This window comes from Psilocybe cubensis, chromosome 10, assembly GCF_017499595.1.
Source record: "Psilocybe cubensis strain MGC-MH-2018 chromosome 10, whole genome shotgun sequence".
In the NCBI taxonomy this organism is placed as follows: Eukaryota; Fungi; Basidiomycota; class Agaricomycetes; order Agaricales; family Agrocybaceae; genus Psilocybe; species Psilocybe cubensis.
In genome coordinates this window covers 1,790,528-1,806,672 of record NC_063008.1, presented here as the reverse complement: position 1 = coordinate 1,806,672, position 16,145 = coordinate 1,790,528, and the positions used below count along the sequence as shown (strand labels likewise).

The following is a 16,145-nucleotide window of genomic DNA, read 5'->3' as shown; positions in this document are numbered from 1 at the left end:
TCCATGAATGTGAATCGGGTGGGCGGTATTCAAAGAATATCAATTAAATCAGTGATTGGCCATTCTCAGGATATGTTGACCTAGATTGAAATCGCATTCGAGGATTCCATTGGGATTCACAAGAAAGACCGAAAGCAACAAAGCTCGAAAATCCCGAGCAATAGGATATGATTAAGCTAATAAAGTAGCAAGATACTGATATGAACGGTGGAAGAAAATGGGTAAGCTTATGCAATGAAACGCGAACAACCGGAAGGACCTTTTGAGTCTTGAAGCAAGGGGTTCACGCGTTCACCAAATTCCAAAGAACACCTTCCACCATGGTCTGCCTATTCCCTGAGCACTCTTCTCGAACCCTTCAACGAGCCTTTCGTAGTGCATAGGAGAAGTAGCGGGTCGAAGCATCCTTGGAGACAACGGGTACTTTAAATATACAGTTAGGACAGCATTAAGCAAGGTCTCGAGGTAGAAGGGCAACCTTTTGATGCATAACATCGTCTCGCAAAGCACGTGTAGCCTCTACAGCCTTCGGAGTCAGCCTTGGATGCGCAGCGAGCGACTTGAGGAAAGTCTGGAGCTGAAGATTTGGTCTAAACGGGTCTTTTATCCATGTCTCCGCAATTACGGTGAGTTTCTGGGAGAGAGCCTTTGTAGACTGAGATGCCATGGAGATATGCAAGGCGGCTATTAACCCTGGTTTGGGGCAGAATTTCAGAGAAACGACAGTTCGTGGATGACCTTGGGACCGCTTGAGTGAACGTTTGAATCGTTGCTGCTTTGCCTGCTTTGGGTGCCGCTCTGATAATTCCAACTCCGTCCATGATCTCATCAATCGTGTCCTATTTTCAGCCACCTGCCGTTCCATACCACCATGTTCTTTCGGTTTATATCTGTGTCTTTTCTTCCCGAAACCGGACGCTATTGCTCTCGAGTTGAATGTTTTTTTACTAATATATCCGTTGGCTTTATATCAGAAAGGCTAGGGAAAATGTGGAGTAACAGCTATTATCTTTGTCTGCCCACCCACTCTAAAATCCACATTACAGTTGCTTTACTGTCTGCCTACTTCTCGAGGACAATTTTTCATAGAATAGCTTCTCTGTCAACTCATTCAATGTCCAAGCTTAACCTTTTACATGGATACAAGAATTACTGCTTCTGCGTCGCACAGTATCGTCCAATGCCGTTGAAGCATACCGCATTGTAGGATCCGCCGGATCGCCTTCAGTCAGGCCCTAGCGGACTCAATAATGATCGTGTGTCTGCAGACGATTCTATGGTATTCACCTCCATGAATGCTTTCTGACAGTTGGTTTTGTCTCTTCTAGTCCCGCGGAAGTCCTGACAGCGCTCCATGGCCAATCGAATGATCTCCGGTCGGACTCCGCAACAACAACTAAACAACATCTAATTGAAGGAGCTCTGAGACTAATGCAGGCTGCTTCGCCTTGATTTAGGGGGTGCATTCTGAGCTGCATCTACTTTTCTACTGGACGTGGCATTCGATCCAGTACCGCTTCTTCGTATGGTGACTGCGGAGGTGAAACCTCACTACGATTCAATTCATAAATGGTGCCTGCGCAGGACTTGGTCGAATATCGGAGGGGCGGGTTGCTTCTGAGAATAGTTGGTAATATTTCTCTTTTTATCAGATTAAAAGATGTCAAAACTACGGCACGTTTACCCGATGATAAGAGACAGAATGGAACGAACTCTTGTCAGCAAGCATGTTGCAAGCAGGAGTATGTATACTCGCATAGATTGCGACCGTCTATTTGTCCCATACCATTCACTTACTCGGACCTGACTTTCCGATACAAATTTGTTGACTAGGCCTCAATGTAAATCATGATTGCCGTACATATAAGTGGTAAATGAAGGCGGGGAGAGCGCTGATGGAATAGCTGTTTGTTCGCCGTTCGGTCCTCCTAAAAATTGCCTGCAACTTTCATTATTGGCCCACCCTTCTGCTTCACAAAATTTTGTTGTTTGCGTTGAGCAAAGCAATGCACGACGTCAATATGACCGAGAAAACTGCCGAGACAGGGTCTTGTCTTTGTAACCGGTCCTTTTCTCTTACCGTTGTATAAATGCAGGCACAATCATTATTGAGAGAGATTTCCTAAGACTTCGTAGTGGCTTCAACGTCGACGGAAATTGAAAGTCTACCTACTGATTTTTTCCAGTGGAACAGTCGGTTATTTCTTGCAAACGATCATATCTGCTTGACGCTGTAGCGACAATGGAATCAGTGTTAAATGCCAGGATACGCGCTCAAGTCTGTCAGCTTGACATGTCAACAACTTCAGGATCGACGTTATTCAATAATGATCGAATTGCTAACTACTGGTATATTTGCTAATTTTGCCTCGGTATGTTTTCCCTATGTATTTCTTTTCAACTTGAATATTCTAATCGATAGGCGACCACCAGCATGAACATTCCACTGCTCGACTTGAAGCTCCCAAAATATATCGCATTTCCTGCGAAAGGTTGATCAATTGATGAGTAAACACCGCCAGGGATCTATCACACACAGCCACTCAGGCACCCAATTGTTGGGAGACGCCCGCTGTCTTCAGTCAATCCAGCAGGGTTTATCCCGACCGCGACTGTCGGTATCGACCTAAACTCTCGACTTTGAACCACCATGAGCTGTTGTGGCGAGCCTAAAGACGCCAATCCTCCACAAAACAGAGCTTTGCCTCAGCATACCGGCGGGACGATCGTCAATCAACCCGGATACACCCCCGGGCTCGAGAAACCCCAGTATTTCCAGCAACCGAGCATTTCACCACCTCCTGCAATTCATGCGAACGCTTTCTCGGTGAATGGGCAGCAGCAACAGATCATTCAGCAGCAGCAGACCGGATGGGGAGGATCCCCGTCACCGCCACCAATGAATGACTTTGCTCAAATGAATGGCGCATCGACGAACACCGCGGTCAATGGGACTTATAATGGCGCATCATTTAACGTCAACAATGGCTTTTCTGCTTCAAATGCGCCTCTGATGCGCCCTGGGTCGGCTCATAATCGCAACATGTCGATCTCAACTCCACCACTACCGAATAGTCAATCAATTGTCCCTGCTCCAGACGAAGGAAAGATGTCCATCTCTATTGATTTTGGTTCGTAACAAGCCTTTCATTCCATTTGACTTCTGTCTCAATCGTCACATCCCCTGCTAGGTACGACTTTCTCTGGTGTCGTAAGTGCTTGCAATTTACCCAAATGCACATTCTGAAAGTTTTTATTAGGCATTTGGGTCATCACGCATTGCTGGTGGAAAAGTGCAACAAATCTTGCAATGGCCCGGATCGTTTGAAACTTTCAGAAAGGTTCGGAACTATCTCGAGTGTATTACGATAGGATGTCAAACCTGCCACATAGATACCCACCTGTCTGCTTTACGATGAGTTTGGGAGAGTACTTGCATGGGGATTAGAAGCCAAGAACACTGGACAACTTCCAGGAGTCACCCGATGCGAATGGTTCAAGCTTTTCCTTGAGCCTCAAGCCCTTCGAGACGAGGGTGCCATCGATCCTCGCCTTCCTGCCATTCCCGTGAGCAATTTTAAGAACTAGGTGACAGCACCTAAAGGCATCACATCTTACTGTTCTTTGTGTATCTATAGGCAGGCAAAAAACCTCTTGACCTTATTGTTGACTTTCTTAGCTGCCTTTGGGAATATGCAAAGGACCAAATAACCAGGGAAATTGGAGCTGTTGCCGATCTCAGTGAGTGCAGTAGAATTTGAATCTAACCTAGTCTGTAAAACCATAATTGACATTTCTGTCCGACATTTCAGATACCGCCGATGTCTGGCTTACAGTGCCTGCTGCCTGGGATGCTAAGGGCTGCGACATAATGAGAGAGGCTGCAATCACCGCTGGGCTTGTCCAAAGCTCGCATGCAGGAGACACAAACTGGAGAGAGCGTCTTAGGATTATCACAGAGCCAGAGGCAGCTGCTGTACACTGTGCACAACTCAACGACCTTCATCATCTCAAACCCTCTCAAAACTTCATTGTCTGCGATGCAGGAGGAGGTACTGTTGACCTCGCTGTTTACAAGGTCGGCATTATCGTTGCATGTGGGCTACAAGTTTATATTTATTGATCTTTTACCTCATGCTTCAACGCTTCTGTGCCCTTGCTCACTTCCGCGGAAATGGTTATGTACGCTTTTGCTTAGATTATTGGACAAATGGCGAACCTCGAAATCGCGGAAATGTGTGCACGCTCAGGTGCCAATTGTGGAAGTCTTTTCCTTGACTTCAGATTCCGCGAGCTTGTCAAGGTCAGTTCCACTGCTTTTGCGAGCAACGCGAATGAAGGATAAAATATTGACGTACTGATTCATATTGCATAGACCCTTCTGGCTGACCATCCAACACATTTGGATTCACCTTCATTGGCATACTTCAGTCAGTGGCATTCAGATATTCTAATTTTGAAGATTAATCTAACCTATACTGTCATCTCTTCAACTGGGCAGTGCATTCGTTTAGCGAAACGGAGAAATTGAGCTACACTGGTGTCCAGGATGATGGTGTGTGGATAAACAGCGGCTGGGGATTGAATTGATTTTTTATGACATTTGAATTTTGATTTCAGAAAATATGTTCCATTTCACATGCTTCAACGTTGACGACCCCCACGACCCTTCCGTTGGGTTAATCAACGGAGAACTGTCCATCCCGGGCATACTGTTGCGCAGAGAAGTTTTTGACCCCGTGGTAAACGAGGTTAGTGGTTCTATTTTTGCCTGATGGCTGATTCGCGGACTTTTGTTCTAAATTTAACTCTGGTTATATTTTGTCCGTTCAAGGTACTGCAACTAATTGAAGACCAAATCGCAAGAGTGGATCAGCCTATCCATGCGCTCCTTCTTGTGGGAGGTTTCGCCGGAAGCGAATATTTGAAGCAACGTGTTCAGGTGTATATTTATTTTCTTTTATTAGTGATGTTCTGGAGCTCGGGGGAAATTCATTGATATTTTGGACACACAGGAACAATTCTCGAATCGGATCCGAGTCATCGCTCGACCTCCTGACGCAGACACAGCTACTCTTAGAGGTGCAGCTTCTTATGGGTTAGCACGGCGCCCCCTTGTTTCGAGTGTAATCGCCCCTCGCTCGTATCTCATGAAGGTGCATGGCGAGGAGCATCAATGCCCAATTTTTAACGTTATACTGATGGCAACCTGGTGCTTTTCTCTCAGGTCAAACTGCCGGCTGAGCAGGAGGACTGGCTGAAGCGACCTGCGTATATAAGGAACAATGACGCTGGTGTCCCGATCTGCGAAAATAGGTGCGCTGCGCTGCATTTTTATATTGATTATTTCCGCTCTGTTCGAACCGGCGGCTTAGGTTGCAATACCTTGTGTCCAAGGGGGCAATACTCCGCAAAGGGTATGTCATCCACTCGATCGCTTTAATTATGTGGTGTTCACATTTTTTCGGTTCAGGCAACGTCTGACAACGAAATTCTGGTAAGTTATGACTATTTTCTTCTGTCTTTCAAATCTCCTTTTGGACCTAACGTTGCTATGTTTGTAGCAAATTCTCGCAGACCGTGCAAGGCAAGTGAACGGCTTATGCATCGAACGACCGTGCAATGAGGGACTTACATAAGGCCGTTGTAGATTCTTCGTTCGTCGCTACGTTGTACACCAGTGATTCGGATAAGATTATGAGGTACACGGACGAAGGTGAGACGACTGAGCTGTGTAAGTGGACGGTCGACCTGTCTTCTCTACCGACCTTCCGCGAGAACGTGGCTGCCCGCCAGAACTCTGTGGGTGGGCCCCAGATGGGCGGATTCTATACAGGTGTGTCAATAATTGATGGTTCTGCTTGCTTCGAGAGCAAGTTCGGTTTCTAATGAACGTCACAATCAATCGCTATAGAATTTGAGCTGGGCTTGGAGCTGGACAGCGCCGAAGTCCGTGGAATTGTATTGTTTAACAATCAGGAATGGGGAAGGTTTGCTTCTGGTTTTCCTGCTTCCTCTTCTACCTAGGCTGATCTACCTTGCGTTGAAGGGTTACGTTTGATTTTATGGATTGATCTTATGATTGGATATGTATTTTATTGCTGGACTAATGGTTTATTTTCTTTCTTTGACAACATTTTACGTTCGTCCGTTGAGTAAGGCGCTATGTGGTTCGCTGGTGTAGGTAGCTCCTGGTGTGAAGATGGCGTTATCATGGCTAGCCTGTCGAGAAGCCGAATGTATCTACTGAGAGACTTGCTAGGCAGGAATATGCAGAGATCGATCCATTCAGGAAAGGCAAATCGTATCGGGAAGGAAAATGAAAGGGAGCCCCGAGATTGGCTTTCTATAATACGATTGGTTCCACGGGTGGTGGCCTTATCGGAGAGTCCAAGGCCCTGTTTCTCGGTGAGTGACTTTGGTGGTCCAGAGAAATCCGGGGATATCCGGGAGGTGGCGGCAATTGGCGAGCAAGACATACGAGTGATCGAGAGCAATTGTCAGCTCTCAGCGACCTCCTGTTTGGCAATATAAAAACCCGCCGAGCAAAAAAATATAACGGTGTGTATTTTATATCCATCCCTATCTCAGCCATGCCCTCCCAACTCACTGCTAGACCCAGTGATATACCCCTCAATAACCTCTACAATCTGCTCGAGCCTATTACCGTGTCCAAGGAACATGCACGCTTCACCAACTGGGGTCGTACTTTTGTCTGTACACCGTCGTCTATCTTCGAGCCAGAGAACGAATTCCAGTGCGAACTCGTTCTAGAGCTTGCTCGCAGGGAGGGGAAGACACTCAGAGTAGCTGGTGTCGGCCATAGTCCTAGCGATCTCGCTTGCACGAACGAATTCATGTTGCGCACTACCAAGCTCAATCGGGTTCTCGAGGTGCGTCTGCTTTGACTGTTTTTATCATATATCGGGCCTCATTTGACACATACAGGTTAACACAGAGAAACGATACGTCGTCGCTCAAGGAGGGATCACCCTTAACGACCTGCACGCGCAGCTTCAGAAAAACAACCTCGCGATGATCAACCTCGGGTCCATATCCGAGCAGTCCTTGGCTGGCGTCGTAACGACCGCGACGCACGGCTCCGGGATGACCTATGGCGTCATTTCGACAAATGTAATGGCCCTATCGCTGCTGCTCGCAGACGGGTCTCGAATCACCTGTTCTCGCAACGAGCATGCCGATCTCTTTTTGGCGTCGATATGCGGTCTCGGCACGACAGGCATCATTCTCAGCATTCAACTGGAGGTCGAGCCCGCGTATAGACTGAAAGAGTTGCAGCAGACATTGCCATTTGACGATGTTGTACAGAATCTGGACAAAATTGTGCATTCGGCTGAGCATGTCCGCCTGTGGTGGTATCCATCAAATGGAACGATACGTTGCAGTTATGCTAATCGCACAGACGAGGTTCTTCCGATATCTTTCTTTCCATTCTATTCTCACTAACTGACTTTTCTGCTTGATCGTAGCCTAAAAAACCTGCAGGTAGCTGGTGGTGGCACACGGTGATGGGATACCATGTCGTTCAATTCTTATTGTTCCTGGGGCGATACTTCCTTTTCCTAAATACATGGGTTGCAAACTTTGCCTCCTGGTTATCAAGCGGGGATACTGTAGGGATCGACGATAGCTACAAGATTTTCAACGTCGATTGCAGGGTGAGTCTCAGGTTTACTGACGTCATTATCACGCGATTTTTAATATTTTGCGCAGTACCCCCAGCACACCACAGAGTGGGCTATTCCCTACGAGAACGCGCAAGCATGTCTACGTGAACTACGCGATTATCTGAATAAAGAATACCAGAATCCAGATGGAATTCGCCCACATTTCCCCATCGAAATTCGATTCTCTGCCAGCGATGACATTTGGCTGAGCCCGAGCAGTGGTCAGCGCACATGCTGGATCGGAATCGTCCAATATAAGTGCGTTCGAACTACTTTTGTCTTTATATGTTTTGTTATCTTATCCATGGCTCCTATATTTCAATAGACCATACGGATTCAATGTGCCATATCGGAAGCTTTTCAAAGCATACGAAGATATTGTTGTCCAGCATCACGGCCGTCCACATTGGGCCAAAGCTCACCGTCTGCGCCCCGATTCTCTACGGAAATTATACCCACGTTTCGATGATTTCAGACAAGTCATGGAGAAGGTTGATCCCAGTGGTATTTTTCGCAATGACTATGTTGAACGTCATATTATGGGAAAGCCGTTAAACCCGAGGGTATACAAGAAACACCAGGACTCATAGCTCTGTACCAAATCCCTATTCTGAAAATAGCGCATTTGGGCGGAGATGTTTTTTTCCATACCTTGATGTGCCATTTTCTCCTATTGGGGTTCCCGACCGAGGACGAAGAATGAACTTTAGATCTTTTTTGCTTCTTATCAATGGATAACCACACTTATAGTACAAACTTTGTATATCAAACTTTCTGACAGGACAACCCTTCCTACAGCCCTAATTGCTCCCTAATAGATTCTCGCACGAGTCTTTCATATTCAGGACGATTATCTCGGTATAATTTACAGCAGTCAATGTTTGCCCCGCTTTCAAGATTCGGTTCTAGAATTCGTTTTTTATCCAAAGAGAATTTTTGAACAAAAGAAGAGGGGCGATGTCATCGGCAACCGTTCAGCAATGGGTTTCACACACAACAGTGTATTTTGAACAAAAGAAAAAAGGTACCCACCTGCGAGCATAGATATAACACTGAGAATGACTTTCTCGACGCTTTGCACGGGGCTCCATCTCTCGGAAGCCTGTTCGTACATCGTGGGATCGTCTCCGGGCGTATGAAGAATTGATATGCAGACATTTCCGTCAGGGTAGACTAGAAAGAAAAAGGGGCGCAGAGGGATGCCCGTTAGATTAAACGTTGACTTATCCATATTCGAAGCAGCTGATTCTCACTGTTTGGGTGGAATAAGGGCGGGTCGAATTTCATCTTGAACGGGGACAGCGGGTAGTCGGCGGGCTGTATGGGAAAAGACCACCGGTTAGAATATCAAGAATTCGGAGTGATTTCTCGTACACGCTCCAACATGATGTGGAGACGATGCAGGAATGGGAAATCAAGAAATGAAGAGTTAACACATACGAATGTAAGTTTTGCGGCAAACACACCGCCTTCCTGTTAGAAGATGTGTACCAGGTGGAACATGGACGGTTATCGAAGGTCAGGGGGATGGCGATAACTGCAGTTTAGAGGTGCATTGACGTACAAAAGGTGTATCTTTTGGACCGCAAATCAGCGCCTCCCATGTGAAGAAATCAGACTCGGAGATCGGGCCTTGAAGAAACGAGGATTATGTTGAGTTGTGGGCCATGGTAAGCCGGATTGTAGAGGGGTACACTAGACGCACCTGCAGTAAACATCCCATCTGGCGAGCCTACAAAGTCCGAATTTGTGCCAACCAATAAGAAACGAAATCATTAGATGAGTTTCATCCTTTAGCTTCAACTGCAACTGAAATAGTATTGACCTCCAGAAGTCAGCTGCTTGTATTCTGTCATGAGACGGCGAAGTGCGGTTTTGCTGTTGGAGTCCCTGCCTGCCATGTTGTATTGCTATGCCTCCGAAGTCGGTGGTTTGCTGATCTGTGAGTGGCGGTGGCTGTATTTGCTGGATAACTGAGAGGTAAGCACCGTATAGTATTGGGTACGTACGTGTGCGAAAGAGAGTGATCAAGAATCAATTACTTGGCCGAGAGCCCTAAATAGCTGAGTGATGCTTTTATAGACTCCGATAAGAGCGAGATGTGCGGCCACTTGGACTTAGAGCTCACACCAACTGTTTCCTTCGGCATATTTTCTCTGGCAACATACATTTAGGGTCTCGGAACATACCAGGATGATGTCTTTTTGTGGCTTTCCATGTTCAAACAGAACGCTTTTCTCACATCGGCCCTCCGTTATGAACGCGAGGACATTTCTTCAATCTTGTTAGCAGCATTGTAAAAGCACCTTGAGCGCTCACGCTTTGAGAAGATGGATCTTTCTCCTTCGATATGTTTTATTACACGATTTCTAACTATGTGCTGATTACCGGCCTGTCAATGATTTGTTTATTTTGTATCCTACGACACGACGACATAAAGGGGGAAGGTTATTCCAATTTCCAAGTCCATTATGGGTAGAAACTTACACAACGTCCATTGGTCTAAACAGTCGACATGGTTATACAGAATGAAAGCCGGGACATGTCTTGTGCACAAGCATGTCAAGACTTACTGTCATTCTAAGTGCAAAAGGTAAATCAAGGCGTGACTACATCGTTTACTCATGATCAAACAGATATTTTAGAACAGCCAGGCTTCCGGTGGTGTATATTCACTACCACAAACGCCAAGAGTTCAGATATAGATTCTCAATTGAATGTAGACTCTACAAGCTAGATTGAATACAAAGTCATGAACAATATGTGTAGCAGAGGAAGACAAACTAGCAAGGTTATTTCTATCAACAGTCATTGAATCGCGGGAGGATTCTTCAACGTTGAGAGGCCAGGGTACATTTAGAACTGGCTTAGCCCATCAGGCGCAGCACTTGGTTTCGTTCAAACGAGTTTAGAGATACGCCAGATTGAGAAATGGAGTCGCAAAGTTCCGATACGATTGTCAGCCACGAGAGGGTAGGAATCGGAGTAGCGTGTCACATATCAAATCCTGTTTCCCTAGGTTGAGGATGAGAGATGACAATCCATGTGGGTAGAGCCGAAGTGCCTGAGGGTCTCCCATCTTCATCGCAGTGCATTCGCAACACCGTTCCGAACGCCTTGCAATCCTAGCTAAAACACCTTGAGATTCGACCTAAAGACGTAAATGTTGAATTGTATGATTACTCCACAAAAGATAGAGCACATCTAGACCAACATTTGCCGACGGGGAGGACCTACACAAATAGGAGATCAATGCTTAACCGGCAGGTATGCACCAAAACGCCAAAGTTCGCAAAAGCGAAGATACTCTTACCAAAGCGACCCATCTATGCTGACAGCAATCTAAAGTATGGGTTCAAGACCCCAATAGCCCCAGTGGTATTCAAGATTCGGTATCCTTTTGGGTATAGCCAGTAGGAGGGTAGTAAAACCTGCGAGAGTAACCGATATCGATGCGTAGAACAGATGGCGGTAGGTAGGTCGGAAGATATTGTAAAAACGTGTCAGTTTTGGACAATGTCAAATTGTACAGATGATGGTGGTAATAATCTACAAGTGAACGAGGCTGATGAGAATAGAAAATAGATAAGGTAGCAGCATCTATGGGGCATAGGTCAGATCTTGAAGTGCGGTCATGCATCGTCGAGTATCAGCCGGGGCACAACATTCATTGCCATCAACTGAAAAAGTGTTTCAGTAAGGTTAAAGCTGCCTAAAATTCCGCAAGCCGAACATCGTACCTCTTGGAACAGCAGTTTTGCAGCATATGGGATCGTGAGTTGGGCCATTTTTTTCGAGCTCTTGCAGTAAGTACACCAGCCGTTGTACCCCATTAGCCCGCACTCCGAACATGCGTTAACCTCAAATTTATCCGAAGATATCATCAACCGCTCAAGTAGCAATTGTGTCGCACCGTAGCCGATGAGACAGTCACGCTCCATCTCGCCTAGACGTAACCCTCCCTCTCGGGATCGACCTTCCGTGGGTTGTCGAGTAAGAGTTGCACGTGGACCTCTAATAACAAACGATGCTTATGTTAACATACATGAACACGGAACAATTCAGAAATACTGACCTAGCTCGAGCATGCATTTTGTCCATAACCATATGTTCTAAACATAGAAACATAGGATGGTCAGTAATTGTTGGCATTTTAGAGCGTTCGTTCAAGATGGCTTACTCAGTTTCTATACAGGGTCATCAGTAAGGGTAATAAACACCGGTAAGATAGACACGTACTTGGTAGTAGATGGGTCCGAAGTATACATAAGCTTCTAAAGGTTCACCGGTAATGCCACTAGTAAGCATATCTTTCCCAGCGTAGCTAAATCCATTCTCTATGAGGAGTCGGCTCATATCCTCAACCTAAACCCTGAGTCAGGAGACTTTCTGCAGCTGACATAGTATAATATACCTTGGATCCACCAAAAGCGGTACCGTACTGCAATTTTCCGGTCAAAACACCAGCCTATAGATAACCGACATTCGGACGTTAGTCTCAACTCCAAAAACCCGGGTCGAACAGCGTACCTTGCCAGCGAGAAGTTCGATCATTTTTCCAACCGTCATACGAGAAGGGAAACCGTGAGGGTTCATGATCGTATCTGTGAGGCAAGACACAACAGTATCAGCAAAACCTGAGGAGATTGAGGGTCAAAAACGCGAGATATGATTACCCGGATTGATACCCTGATCATTGAAGGGCATATCCTCTTGGTTAACAATAAGACCACATACACCTTTTTGTCCATGGCGCGACGAGAACTTGTCTCCCAGCTCTGGTCGTCGCGTTTGACGGATAAGAACTTTGATAAGAGTTTGGTCGTTATCGGTATCAGTGATCAAAACTTTGTCGATGTTCCCTGCCACAGGAGACTTGTACGTCAAAGGCGTGTTCTTATACGGAACCGATGCAGCCTGCCCCGTAAACGCGTGATCTGTGGCATTCGAGGGCGATTGTTTGTTGACATAAACATCCCCTGGATCAACTCGTTCCCCGACACCAGCAAGCCCATCGGCTTGAATGATGTCATATTTTTTGGCAATTTGACCTGTTTCGTCGAGCGGAGCATCTGCCAGACGGTCAAACCTACAAAGAAACAGTGAGTACCAAGCTTTTAGGTTATAGGGGTGATAAGAAAGAACAGGATCAACTAACGTTCCGTTAGGATATTTTCGAACAAGAGTCGCATTTTTGCGAAGCACTTGACACCGACCATAACCACGATCCAAGCTTGCCTGGGGCGATAAACCATCATTATATGCCCTTACAGATAAAAATAAAAAGCGGTACCTTATTCAAAATAAGAGCATCCTCGATATCATATCCAGAGTAACTCATGACCGCGACCGTTGCATTTTGACCGGCCGGAAGTTTGTCATACCCGACCAGTTCGATGGTTTTCGTTTTAACCATAGGCTGCTGCGGATAAACAGAGAGGTAGAGAAGGGTGTCGATACGGTTGAATTGGTTGTAGGCAATAGCGCCGATGGCTTGTTTTCCCATGGCACATTGGTATGTGTTTCGAGGTGACTGATTATGATGGGGATAAGGAATTAGACCAGCGACGGCGCCAAGGAGGGTAAACGGTTCAATCTCGAGATGAGTGGTATTGGGATTGATGTCAGATTCGTAGAGAGCAATGTAGGTGTCGTTTTCCTCGTTAACATCCAAGTATTCAACCAGACCTTTCTGCAAAAAGTCCTCGAACATTGCCTTGCCTTGCTTAAGAAGCTAAAAGAGACAATGTCAAAACGAGACAAGGCTAAAAAAATCGTAGAAGTTGCTGCTTACACGTATATGCTCCGAGCGCACCCTCGGTCTGCCATTCTCCACAATAATAGCTGGTCTACATATACGCCCACCATCGCAAGCGATATGGACGGCACGCTGGTGATTATTGATATATATGCTAATGAATTCGCTACATCGTCGCGCTCTTCGCAATTTTCTAAACTGGGCGACAAATCGTGTTGGTTGGCGAGTAACACCAATTATAGTTCCGTTTACATTCACAACGAAGGTGTGAGGGCCGTATATCTCTGTGCCTGTGGTGAGGCATATATCTATTCAAATGTAAAAGAGGTTCAGTTTGATAAGGGAACCTCATCAACACGAGGCACGAGGCATACCTTCTACGCCCAGCATGAATGCTAGACGGATGATCGGTTCTTCATCTACATCAGTCGTGATGTGTGTCATCAAAGCTAAGTTCTTCACGAGACCGCAAGCTTCTCCTTCGGGGGTGTCACTGGGACACAAAACACCCCACTGACTGGGTTGAAGTGCTCGAGGACCGCTAACCTTTCTCGTCTTTTCGAATTGAGACGATATACGGGTCATCATGCCAAGGGCGGCGATAAAACTGAGACGACTAAGCACATGCGTCACACCAGCTCTCTCCATCTTAAATCGTTTTAGGGACCAATTACCCGTGGAAATGGCACGAACAAATCCAGTGGTAAGATGGTCGCCTTGCATTCGCATTGTGTTGAAGGCATCAAACTCGGTTGTACGGGAAGGTTTCTTGAGAACTTTGTCGATTGCAATTTTAAGGTTGGAGTTGTATGTCTTGAATAAATCTTCGAATAGTAAAGCAAGTAGCTGGCCGGCCCTGGCGCCTATATTAATGGGTTTTCTAAGACTATCAAAAGTGAAATGAGACTTACAATTCTAAACGCTTGTTTCCAACATAATCACGATCGTCAACCATCTTTTCGTCTTCCATGGCCATTAGAACACGACGAGTCATTGTCGCGACAAAAATTGCCTTCGCTCTGAAATCAAGGCCTTTGACAGGAACGTGTGCTAGCACAATGGTAGCCAGTGCCTCCAGTGCCTCCTCCCATGCGGGTCTACGAGGTCCCATTACACGCCGATTGATCTTGACACGGGTGCCAATGTATTCAAGCGCTTGTTGCCGCGTAAATACGCCGAGTTTGGCTGCGTCTTCGAGATTGGCAGCAAATATATTTTTGTATGCGTCGGTATTTCCCGCTGTGAGGAGAAGGATTTCTTTGTCCGATTGAATACCAAGAGCTTTGAGAGCAATTACGATGGGAACGTCTTCGTGTATTGAGTTGTGTCGAAGATAGATTTTGCCCTTCTTTGTCGCAACATAAGTTTTGGACTTCAGACCTCCGTGGGTTGACCTGAGAAAAACCATGAAAATTGGGGAGGACAGGATGATACCTGAAGACGTACGATGTACAGGAAGCCTGCACGATTCCCTTGACATTATCTATTTCCACAATTATCCGATTTTTGCTCAACTGCTCTTGAACCAAAATAACCTTTTCAGTACCCTTCACAACGAAGTAGCCACCAGGATCCAGCGGGCATTCGATCATTCGCGCTAGCTGCTCTTCTGATCGTCCAGTCAGGACACATTTATTGCTCCGTAGCATGATAGGTAGTCGACCGATGTGGACATTGCGCTGCACGATGTTCTTTCCACGAGTGTATTGGATAGTCACAACGATAGGTGCGCTGTAGGTTATATCTCGGAGACGGCATTCGTTAGGTGTGACTCTCTTGTCAATCGCGTTCTCTTCATTGCGGTCGGGAAAACCAACATTGATGTCAGTGTATTTCAGCCAGAATCGTGGATCCACGTCGGAAGTTACTTTGTTGTTGGCCTTGACGATATTCTTGATGTCTGTATCCACAAAGTAGTTGAACGAATCAATGTGTTGCTTCACAAGACCCTTCACTTTGAGAAAGGCTGGCAAAAGTAACCATTTGTCCTAGGAAAATAAGTCTAGAGTTTGGTTTCAAAACTTCAAAAGGCCATACCTCGATGTTTTTTATTGGATCTGTCAGTCCAAGGCCCTTCCAGTTGGTTCGATTGAGCTGATCCCATTCAGATTCTTCATCCTGTTGCACCATTATGGTAGTCCAGCGAAGTCAGAGCAGTCGTTGTCAAATGACGACTGATACAGATAAGCTTTGTGAGATTCCAAAAGGTATATATCAGGGGTATAAGAAAAAATATGGGGTGAACAAAGGTGGAATGTACAACTTGGTCGCGGTGGATCTGACTCCTGGGTCTTGTCTGAAGCAGAAATTTCCTAGTTTATCATGCACGTGGTGTAGTTCACGTATCCCGTGACTTGAGTCGCGTCAATTATGGGCAGCGCGCATTTTGCATAGCAGGTAAAACCGCGTTTTCTCTGGTAGAAATCACCTTTATCGTAGAGAAATATTAGTTTGAGGGGACTGAAAGGCTAAATATATGCTCGTGATGTTAAGGCAACGATTTCTCAAACCCCCCATCATGATGATCCATATTGTTCATCGGTTTCAAATACATTGAAAAAAAGAGTTAGATGTACATTTTCATGATTGACTCATACTTAAACACAAGCGTAAGTACACTTAAGAAGATATCCAGAAAGAAAATCTTTTATTCCCCATCCCCAACACTGCAAATATCCCCAAAACTGAATCACCAACCA

The 16,145-nt window shown here is 45.8% G+C and overlaps 6 protein-coding genes across 6 annotated transcripts; 3 read left to right on the top strand and 3 right to left on the bottom strand.

Annotated features, from left to right (window-relative positions):
- Positions 1 to 448: 448 nt before the first annotated feature.
- Positions 449 to 829, bottom strand: JR316_0010831 (uncharacterized protein; the record flags this gene model as incomplete). Its single annotated transcript, XM_047896495.1, has 1 exon — positions 449 to 829. One exon carries the CDS (start codon positions 827 to 829, stop codon positions 449 to 451), a length of 381 nt encoding a protein of 126 aa, XP_047744540.1.
- Positions 830 to 2,650: 1,821 nt separating this feature from the next.
- On the top strand, positions 2,651 to 5,595 carry JR316_0010830 (Heat shock 70 kDa protein 12B; the record flags this gene model as incomplete). Its single annotated transcript, XM_047896494.1, has 16 exons — positions 2,651 to 3,131; positions 3,192 to 3,211; positions 3,261 to 3,341; positions 3,394 to 3,567; positions 3,639 to 3,741; positions 3,813 to 4,078; positions 4,199 to 4,303; positions 4,376 to 4,430; positions 4,502 to 4,555; positions 4,621 to 4,751; positions 4,835 to 4,942; positions 5,016 to 5,156; positions 5,228 to 5,316; positions 5,376 to 5,417; positions 5,474 to 5,497; positions 5,565 to 5,595. The coding sequence occupies 16 exons, from the start codon at positions 2,651 to 2,653 to the stop codon at positions 5,593 to 5,595; spliced, it is 1,905 nt and encodes a 634-aa protein (XP_047744539.1).
- A 27-nt stretch (positions 5,596 to 5,622) lies between these two features.
- JR316_0010829 (uncharacterized protein) lies at positions 5,623 to 6,027 on the top strand (the record flags this gene model as incomplete). Its single annotated transcript, XM_047896493.1, has 2 exons — positions 5,623 to 5,836; positions 5,915 to 6,027. The coding sequence occupies 2 exons, from the start codon at positions 5,623 to 5,625 to the stop codon at positions 6,025 to 6,027; spliced, it is 327 nt and encodes a 108-aa protein (XP_047744538.1).
- Positions 6,028 to 6,593: 566 nt separating this feature from the next.
- On the top strand, positions 6,594 to 8,278 carry JR316_0010828 (L-gulonolactone oxidase; the record flags this gene model as incomplete). The annotated part of the gene is made up of 5 exons (XM_047896492.1): positions 6,594 to 6,893; positions 6,949 to 7,428; positions 7,491 to 7,679; positions 7,735 to 7,946; positions 8,014 to 8,278. The coding sequence occupies 5 exons, from the start codon at positions 6,594 to 6,596 to the stop codon at positions 8,276 to 8,278; spliced, it is 1,446 nt and encodes a 481-aa protein (XP_047744537.1).
- Positions 8,279 to 8,937: 659 nt separating this feature from the next.
- Positions 8,938 to 9,589, bottom strand: JR316_0010827 (Ubiquitin-conjugating enzyme E2 7; the record flags this gene model as incomplete). Its single annotated transcript, XM_047896491.1, has 5 exons — positions 8,938 to 9,005; positions 9,155 to 9,161; positions 9,253 to 9,320; positions 9,394 to 9,420; positions 9,514 to 9,589. The coding sequence occupies 5 exons, from the start codon at positions 9,587 to 9,589 to the stop codon at positions 8,938 to 8,940; spliced, it is 246 nt and encodes an 81-aa protein (XP_047744536.1).
- A 1,731-nt stretch (positions 9,590 to 11,320) lies between these two features.
- Positions 11,321 to 15,576, bottom strand: JR316_0010826 (DNA-directed RNA polymerase III subunit; the record flags this gene model as incomplete). Its single annotated transcript, XM_047896490.1, has 15 exons — positions 11,321 to 11,368; positions 11,429 to 11,702; positions 11,764 to 11,800; positions 11,869 to 11,875; positions 11,928 to 12,053; positions 12,103 to 12,156; positions 12,219 to 12,292; positions 12,365 to 12,777; positions 12,847 to 12,926; positions 12,982 to 13,422; positions 13,483 to 13,754; positions 13,821 to 14,302; positions 14,358 to 14,840; positions 14,893 to 15,434; positions 15,484 to 15,576. 15 exons carry the CDS (start codon positions 15,574 to 15,576, stop codon positions 11,321 to 11,323), a joined length of 3,426 nt encoding a protein of 1,141 aa, XP_047744535.1.
- Between the last annotated feature and the right edge of the window lie 569 nt (positions 15,577 to 16,145).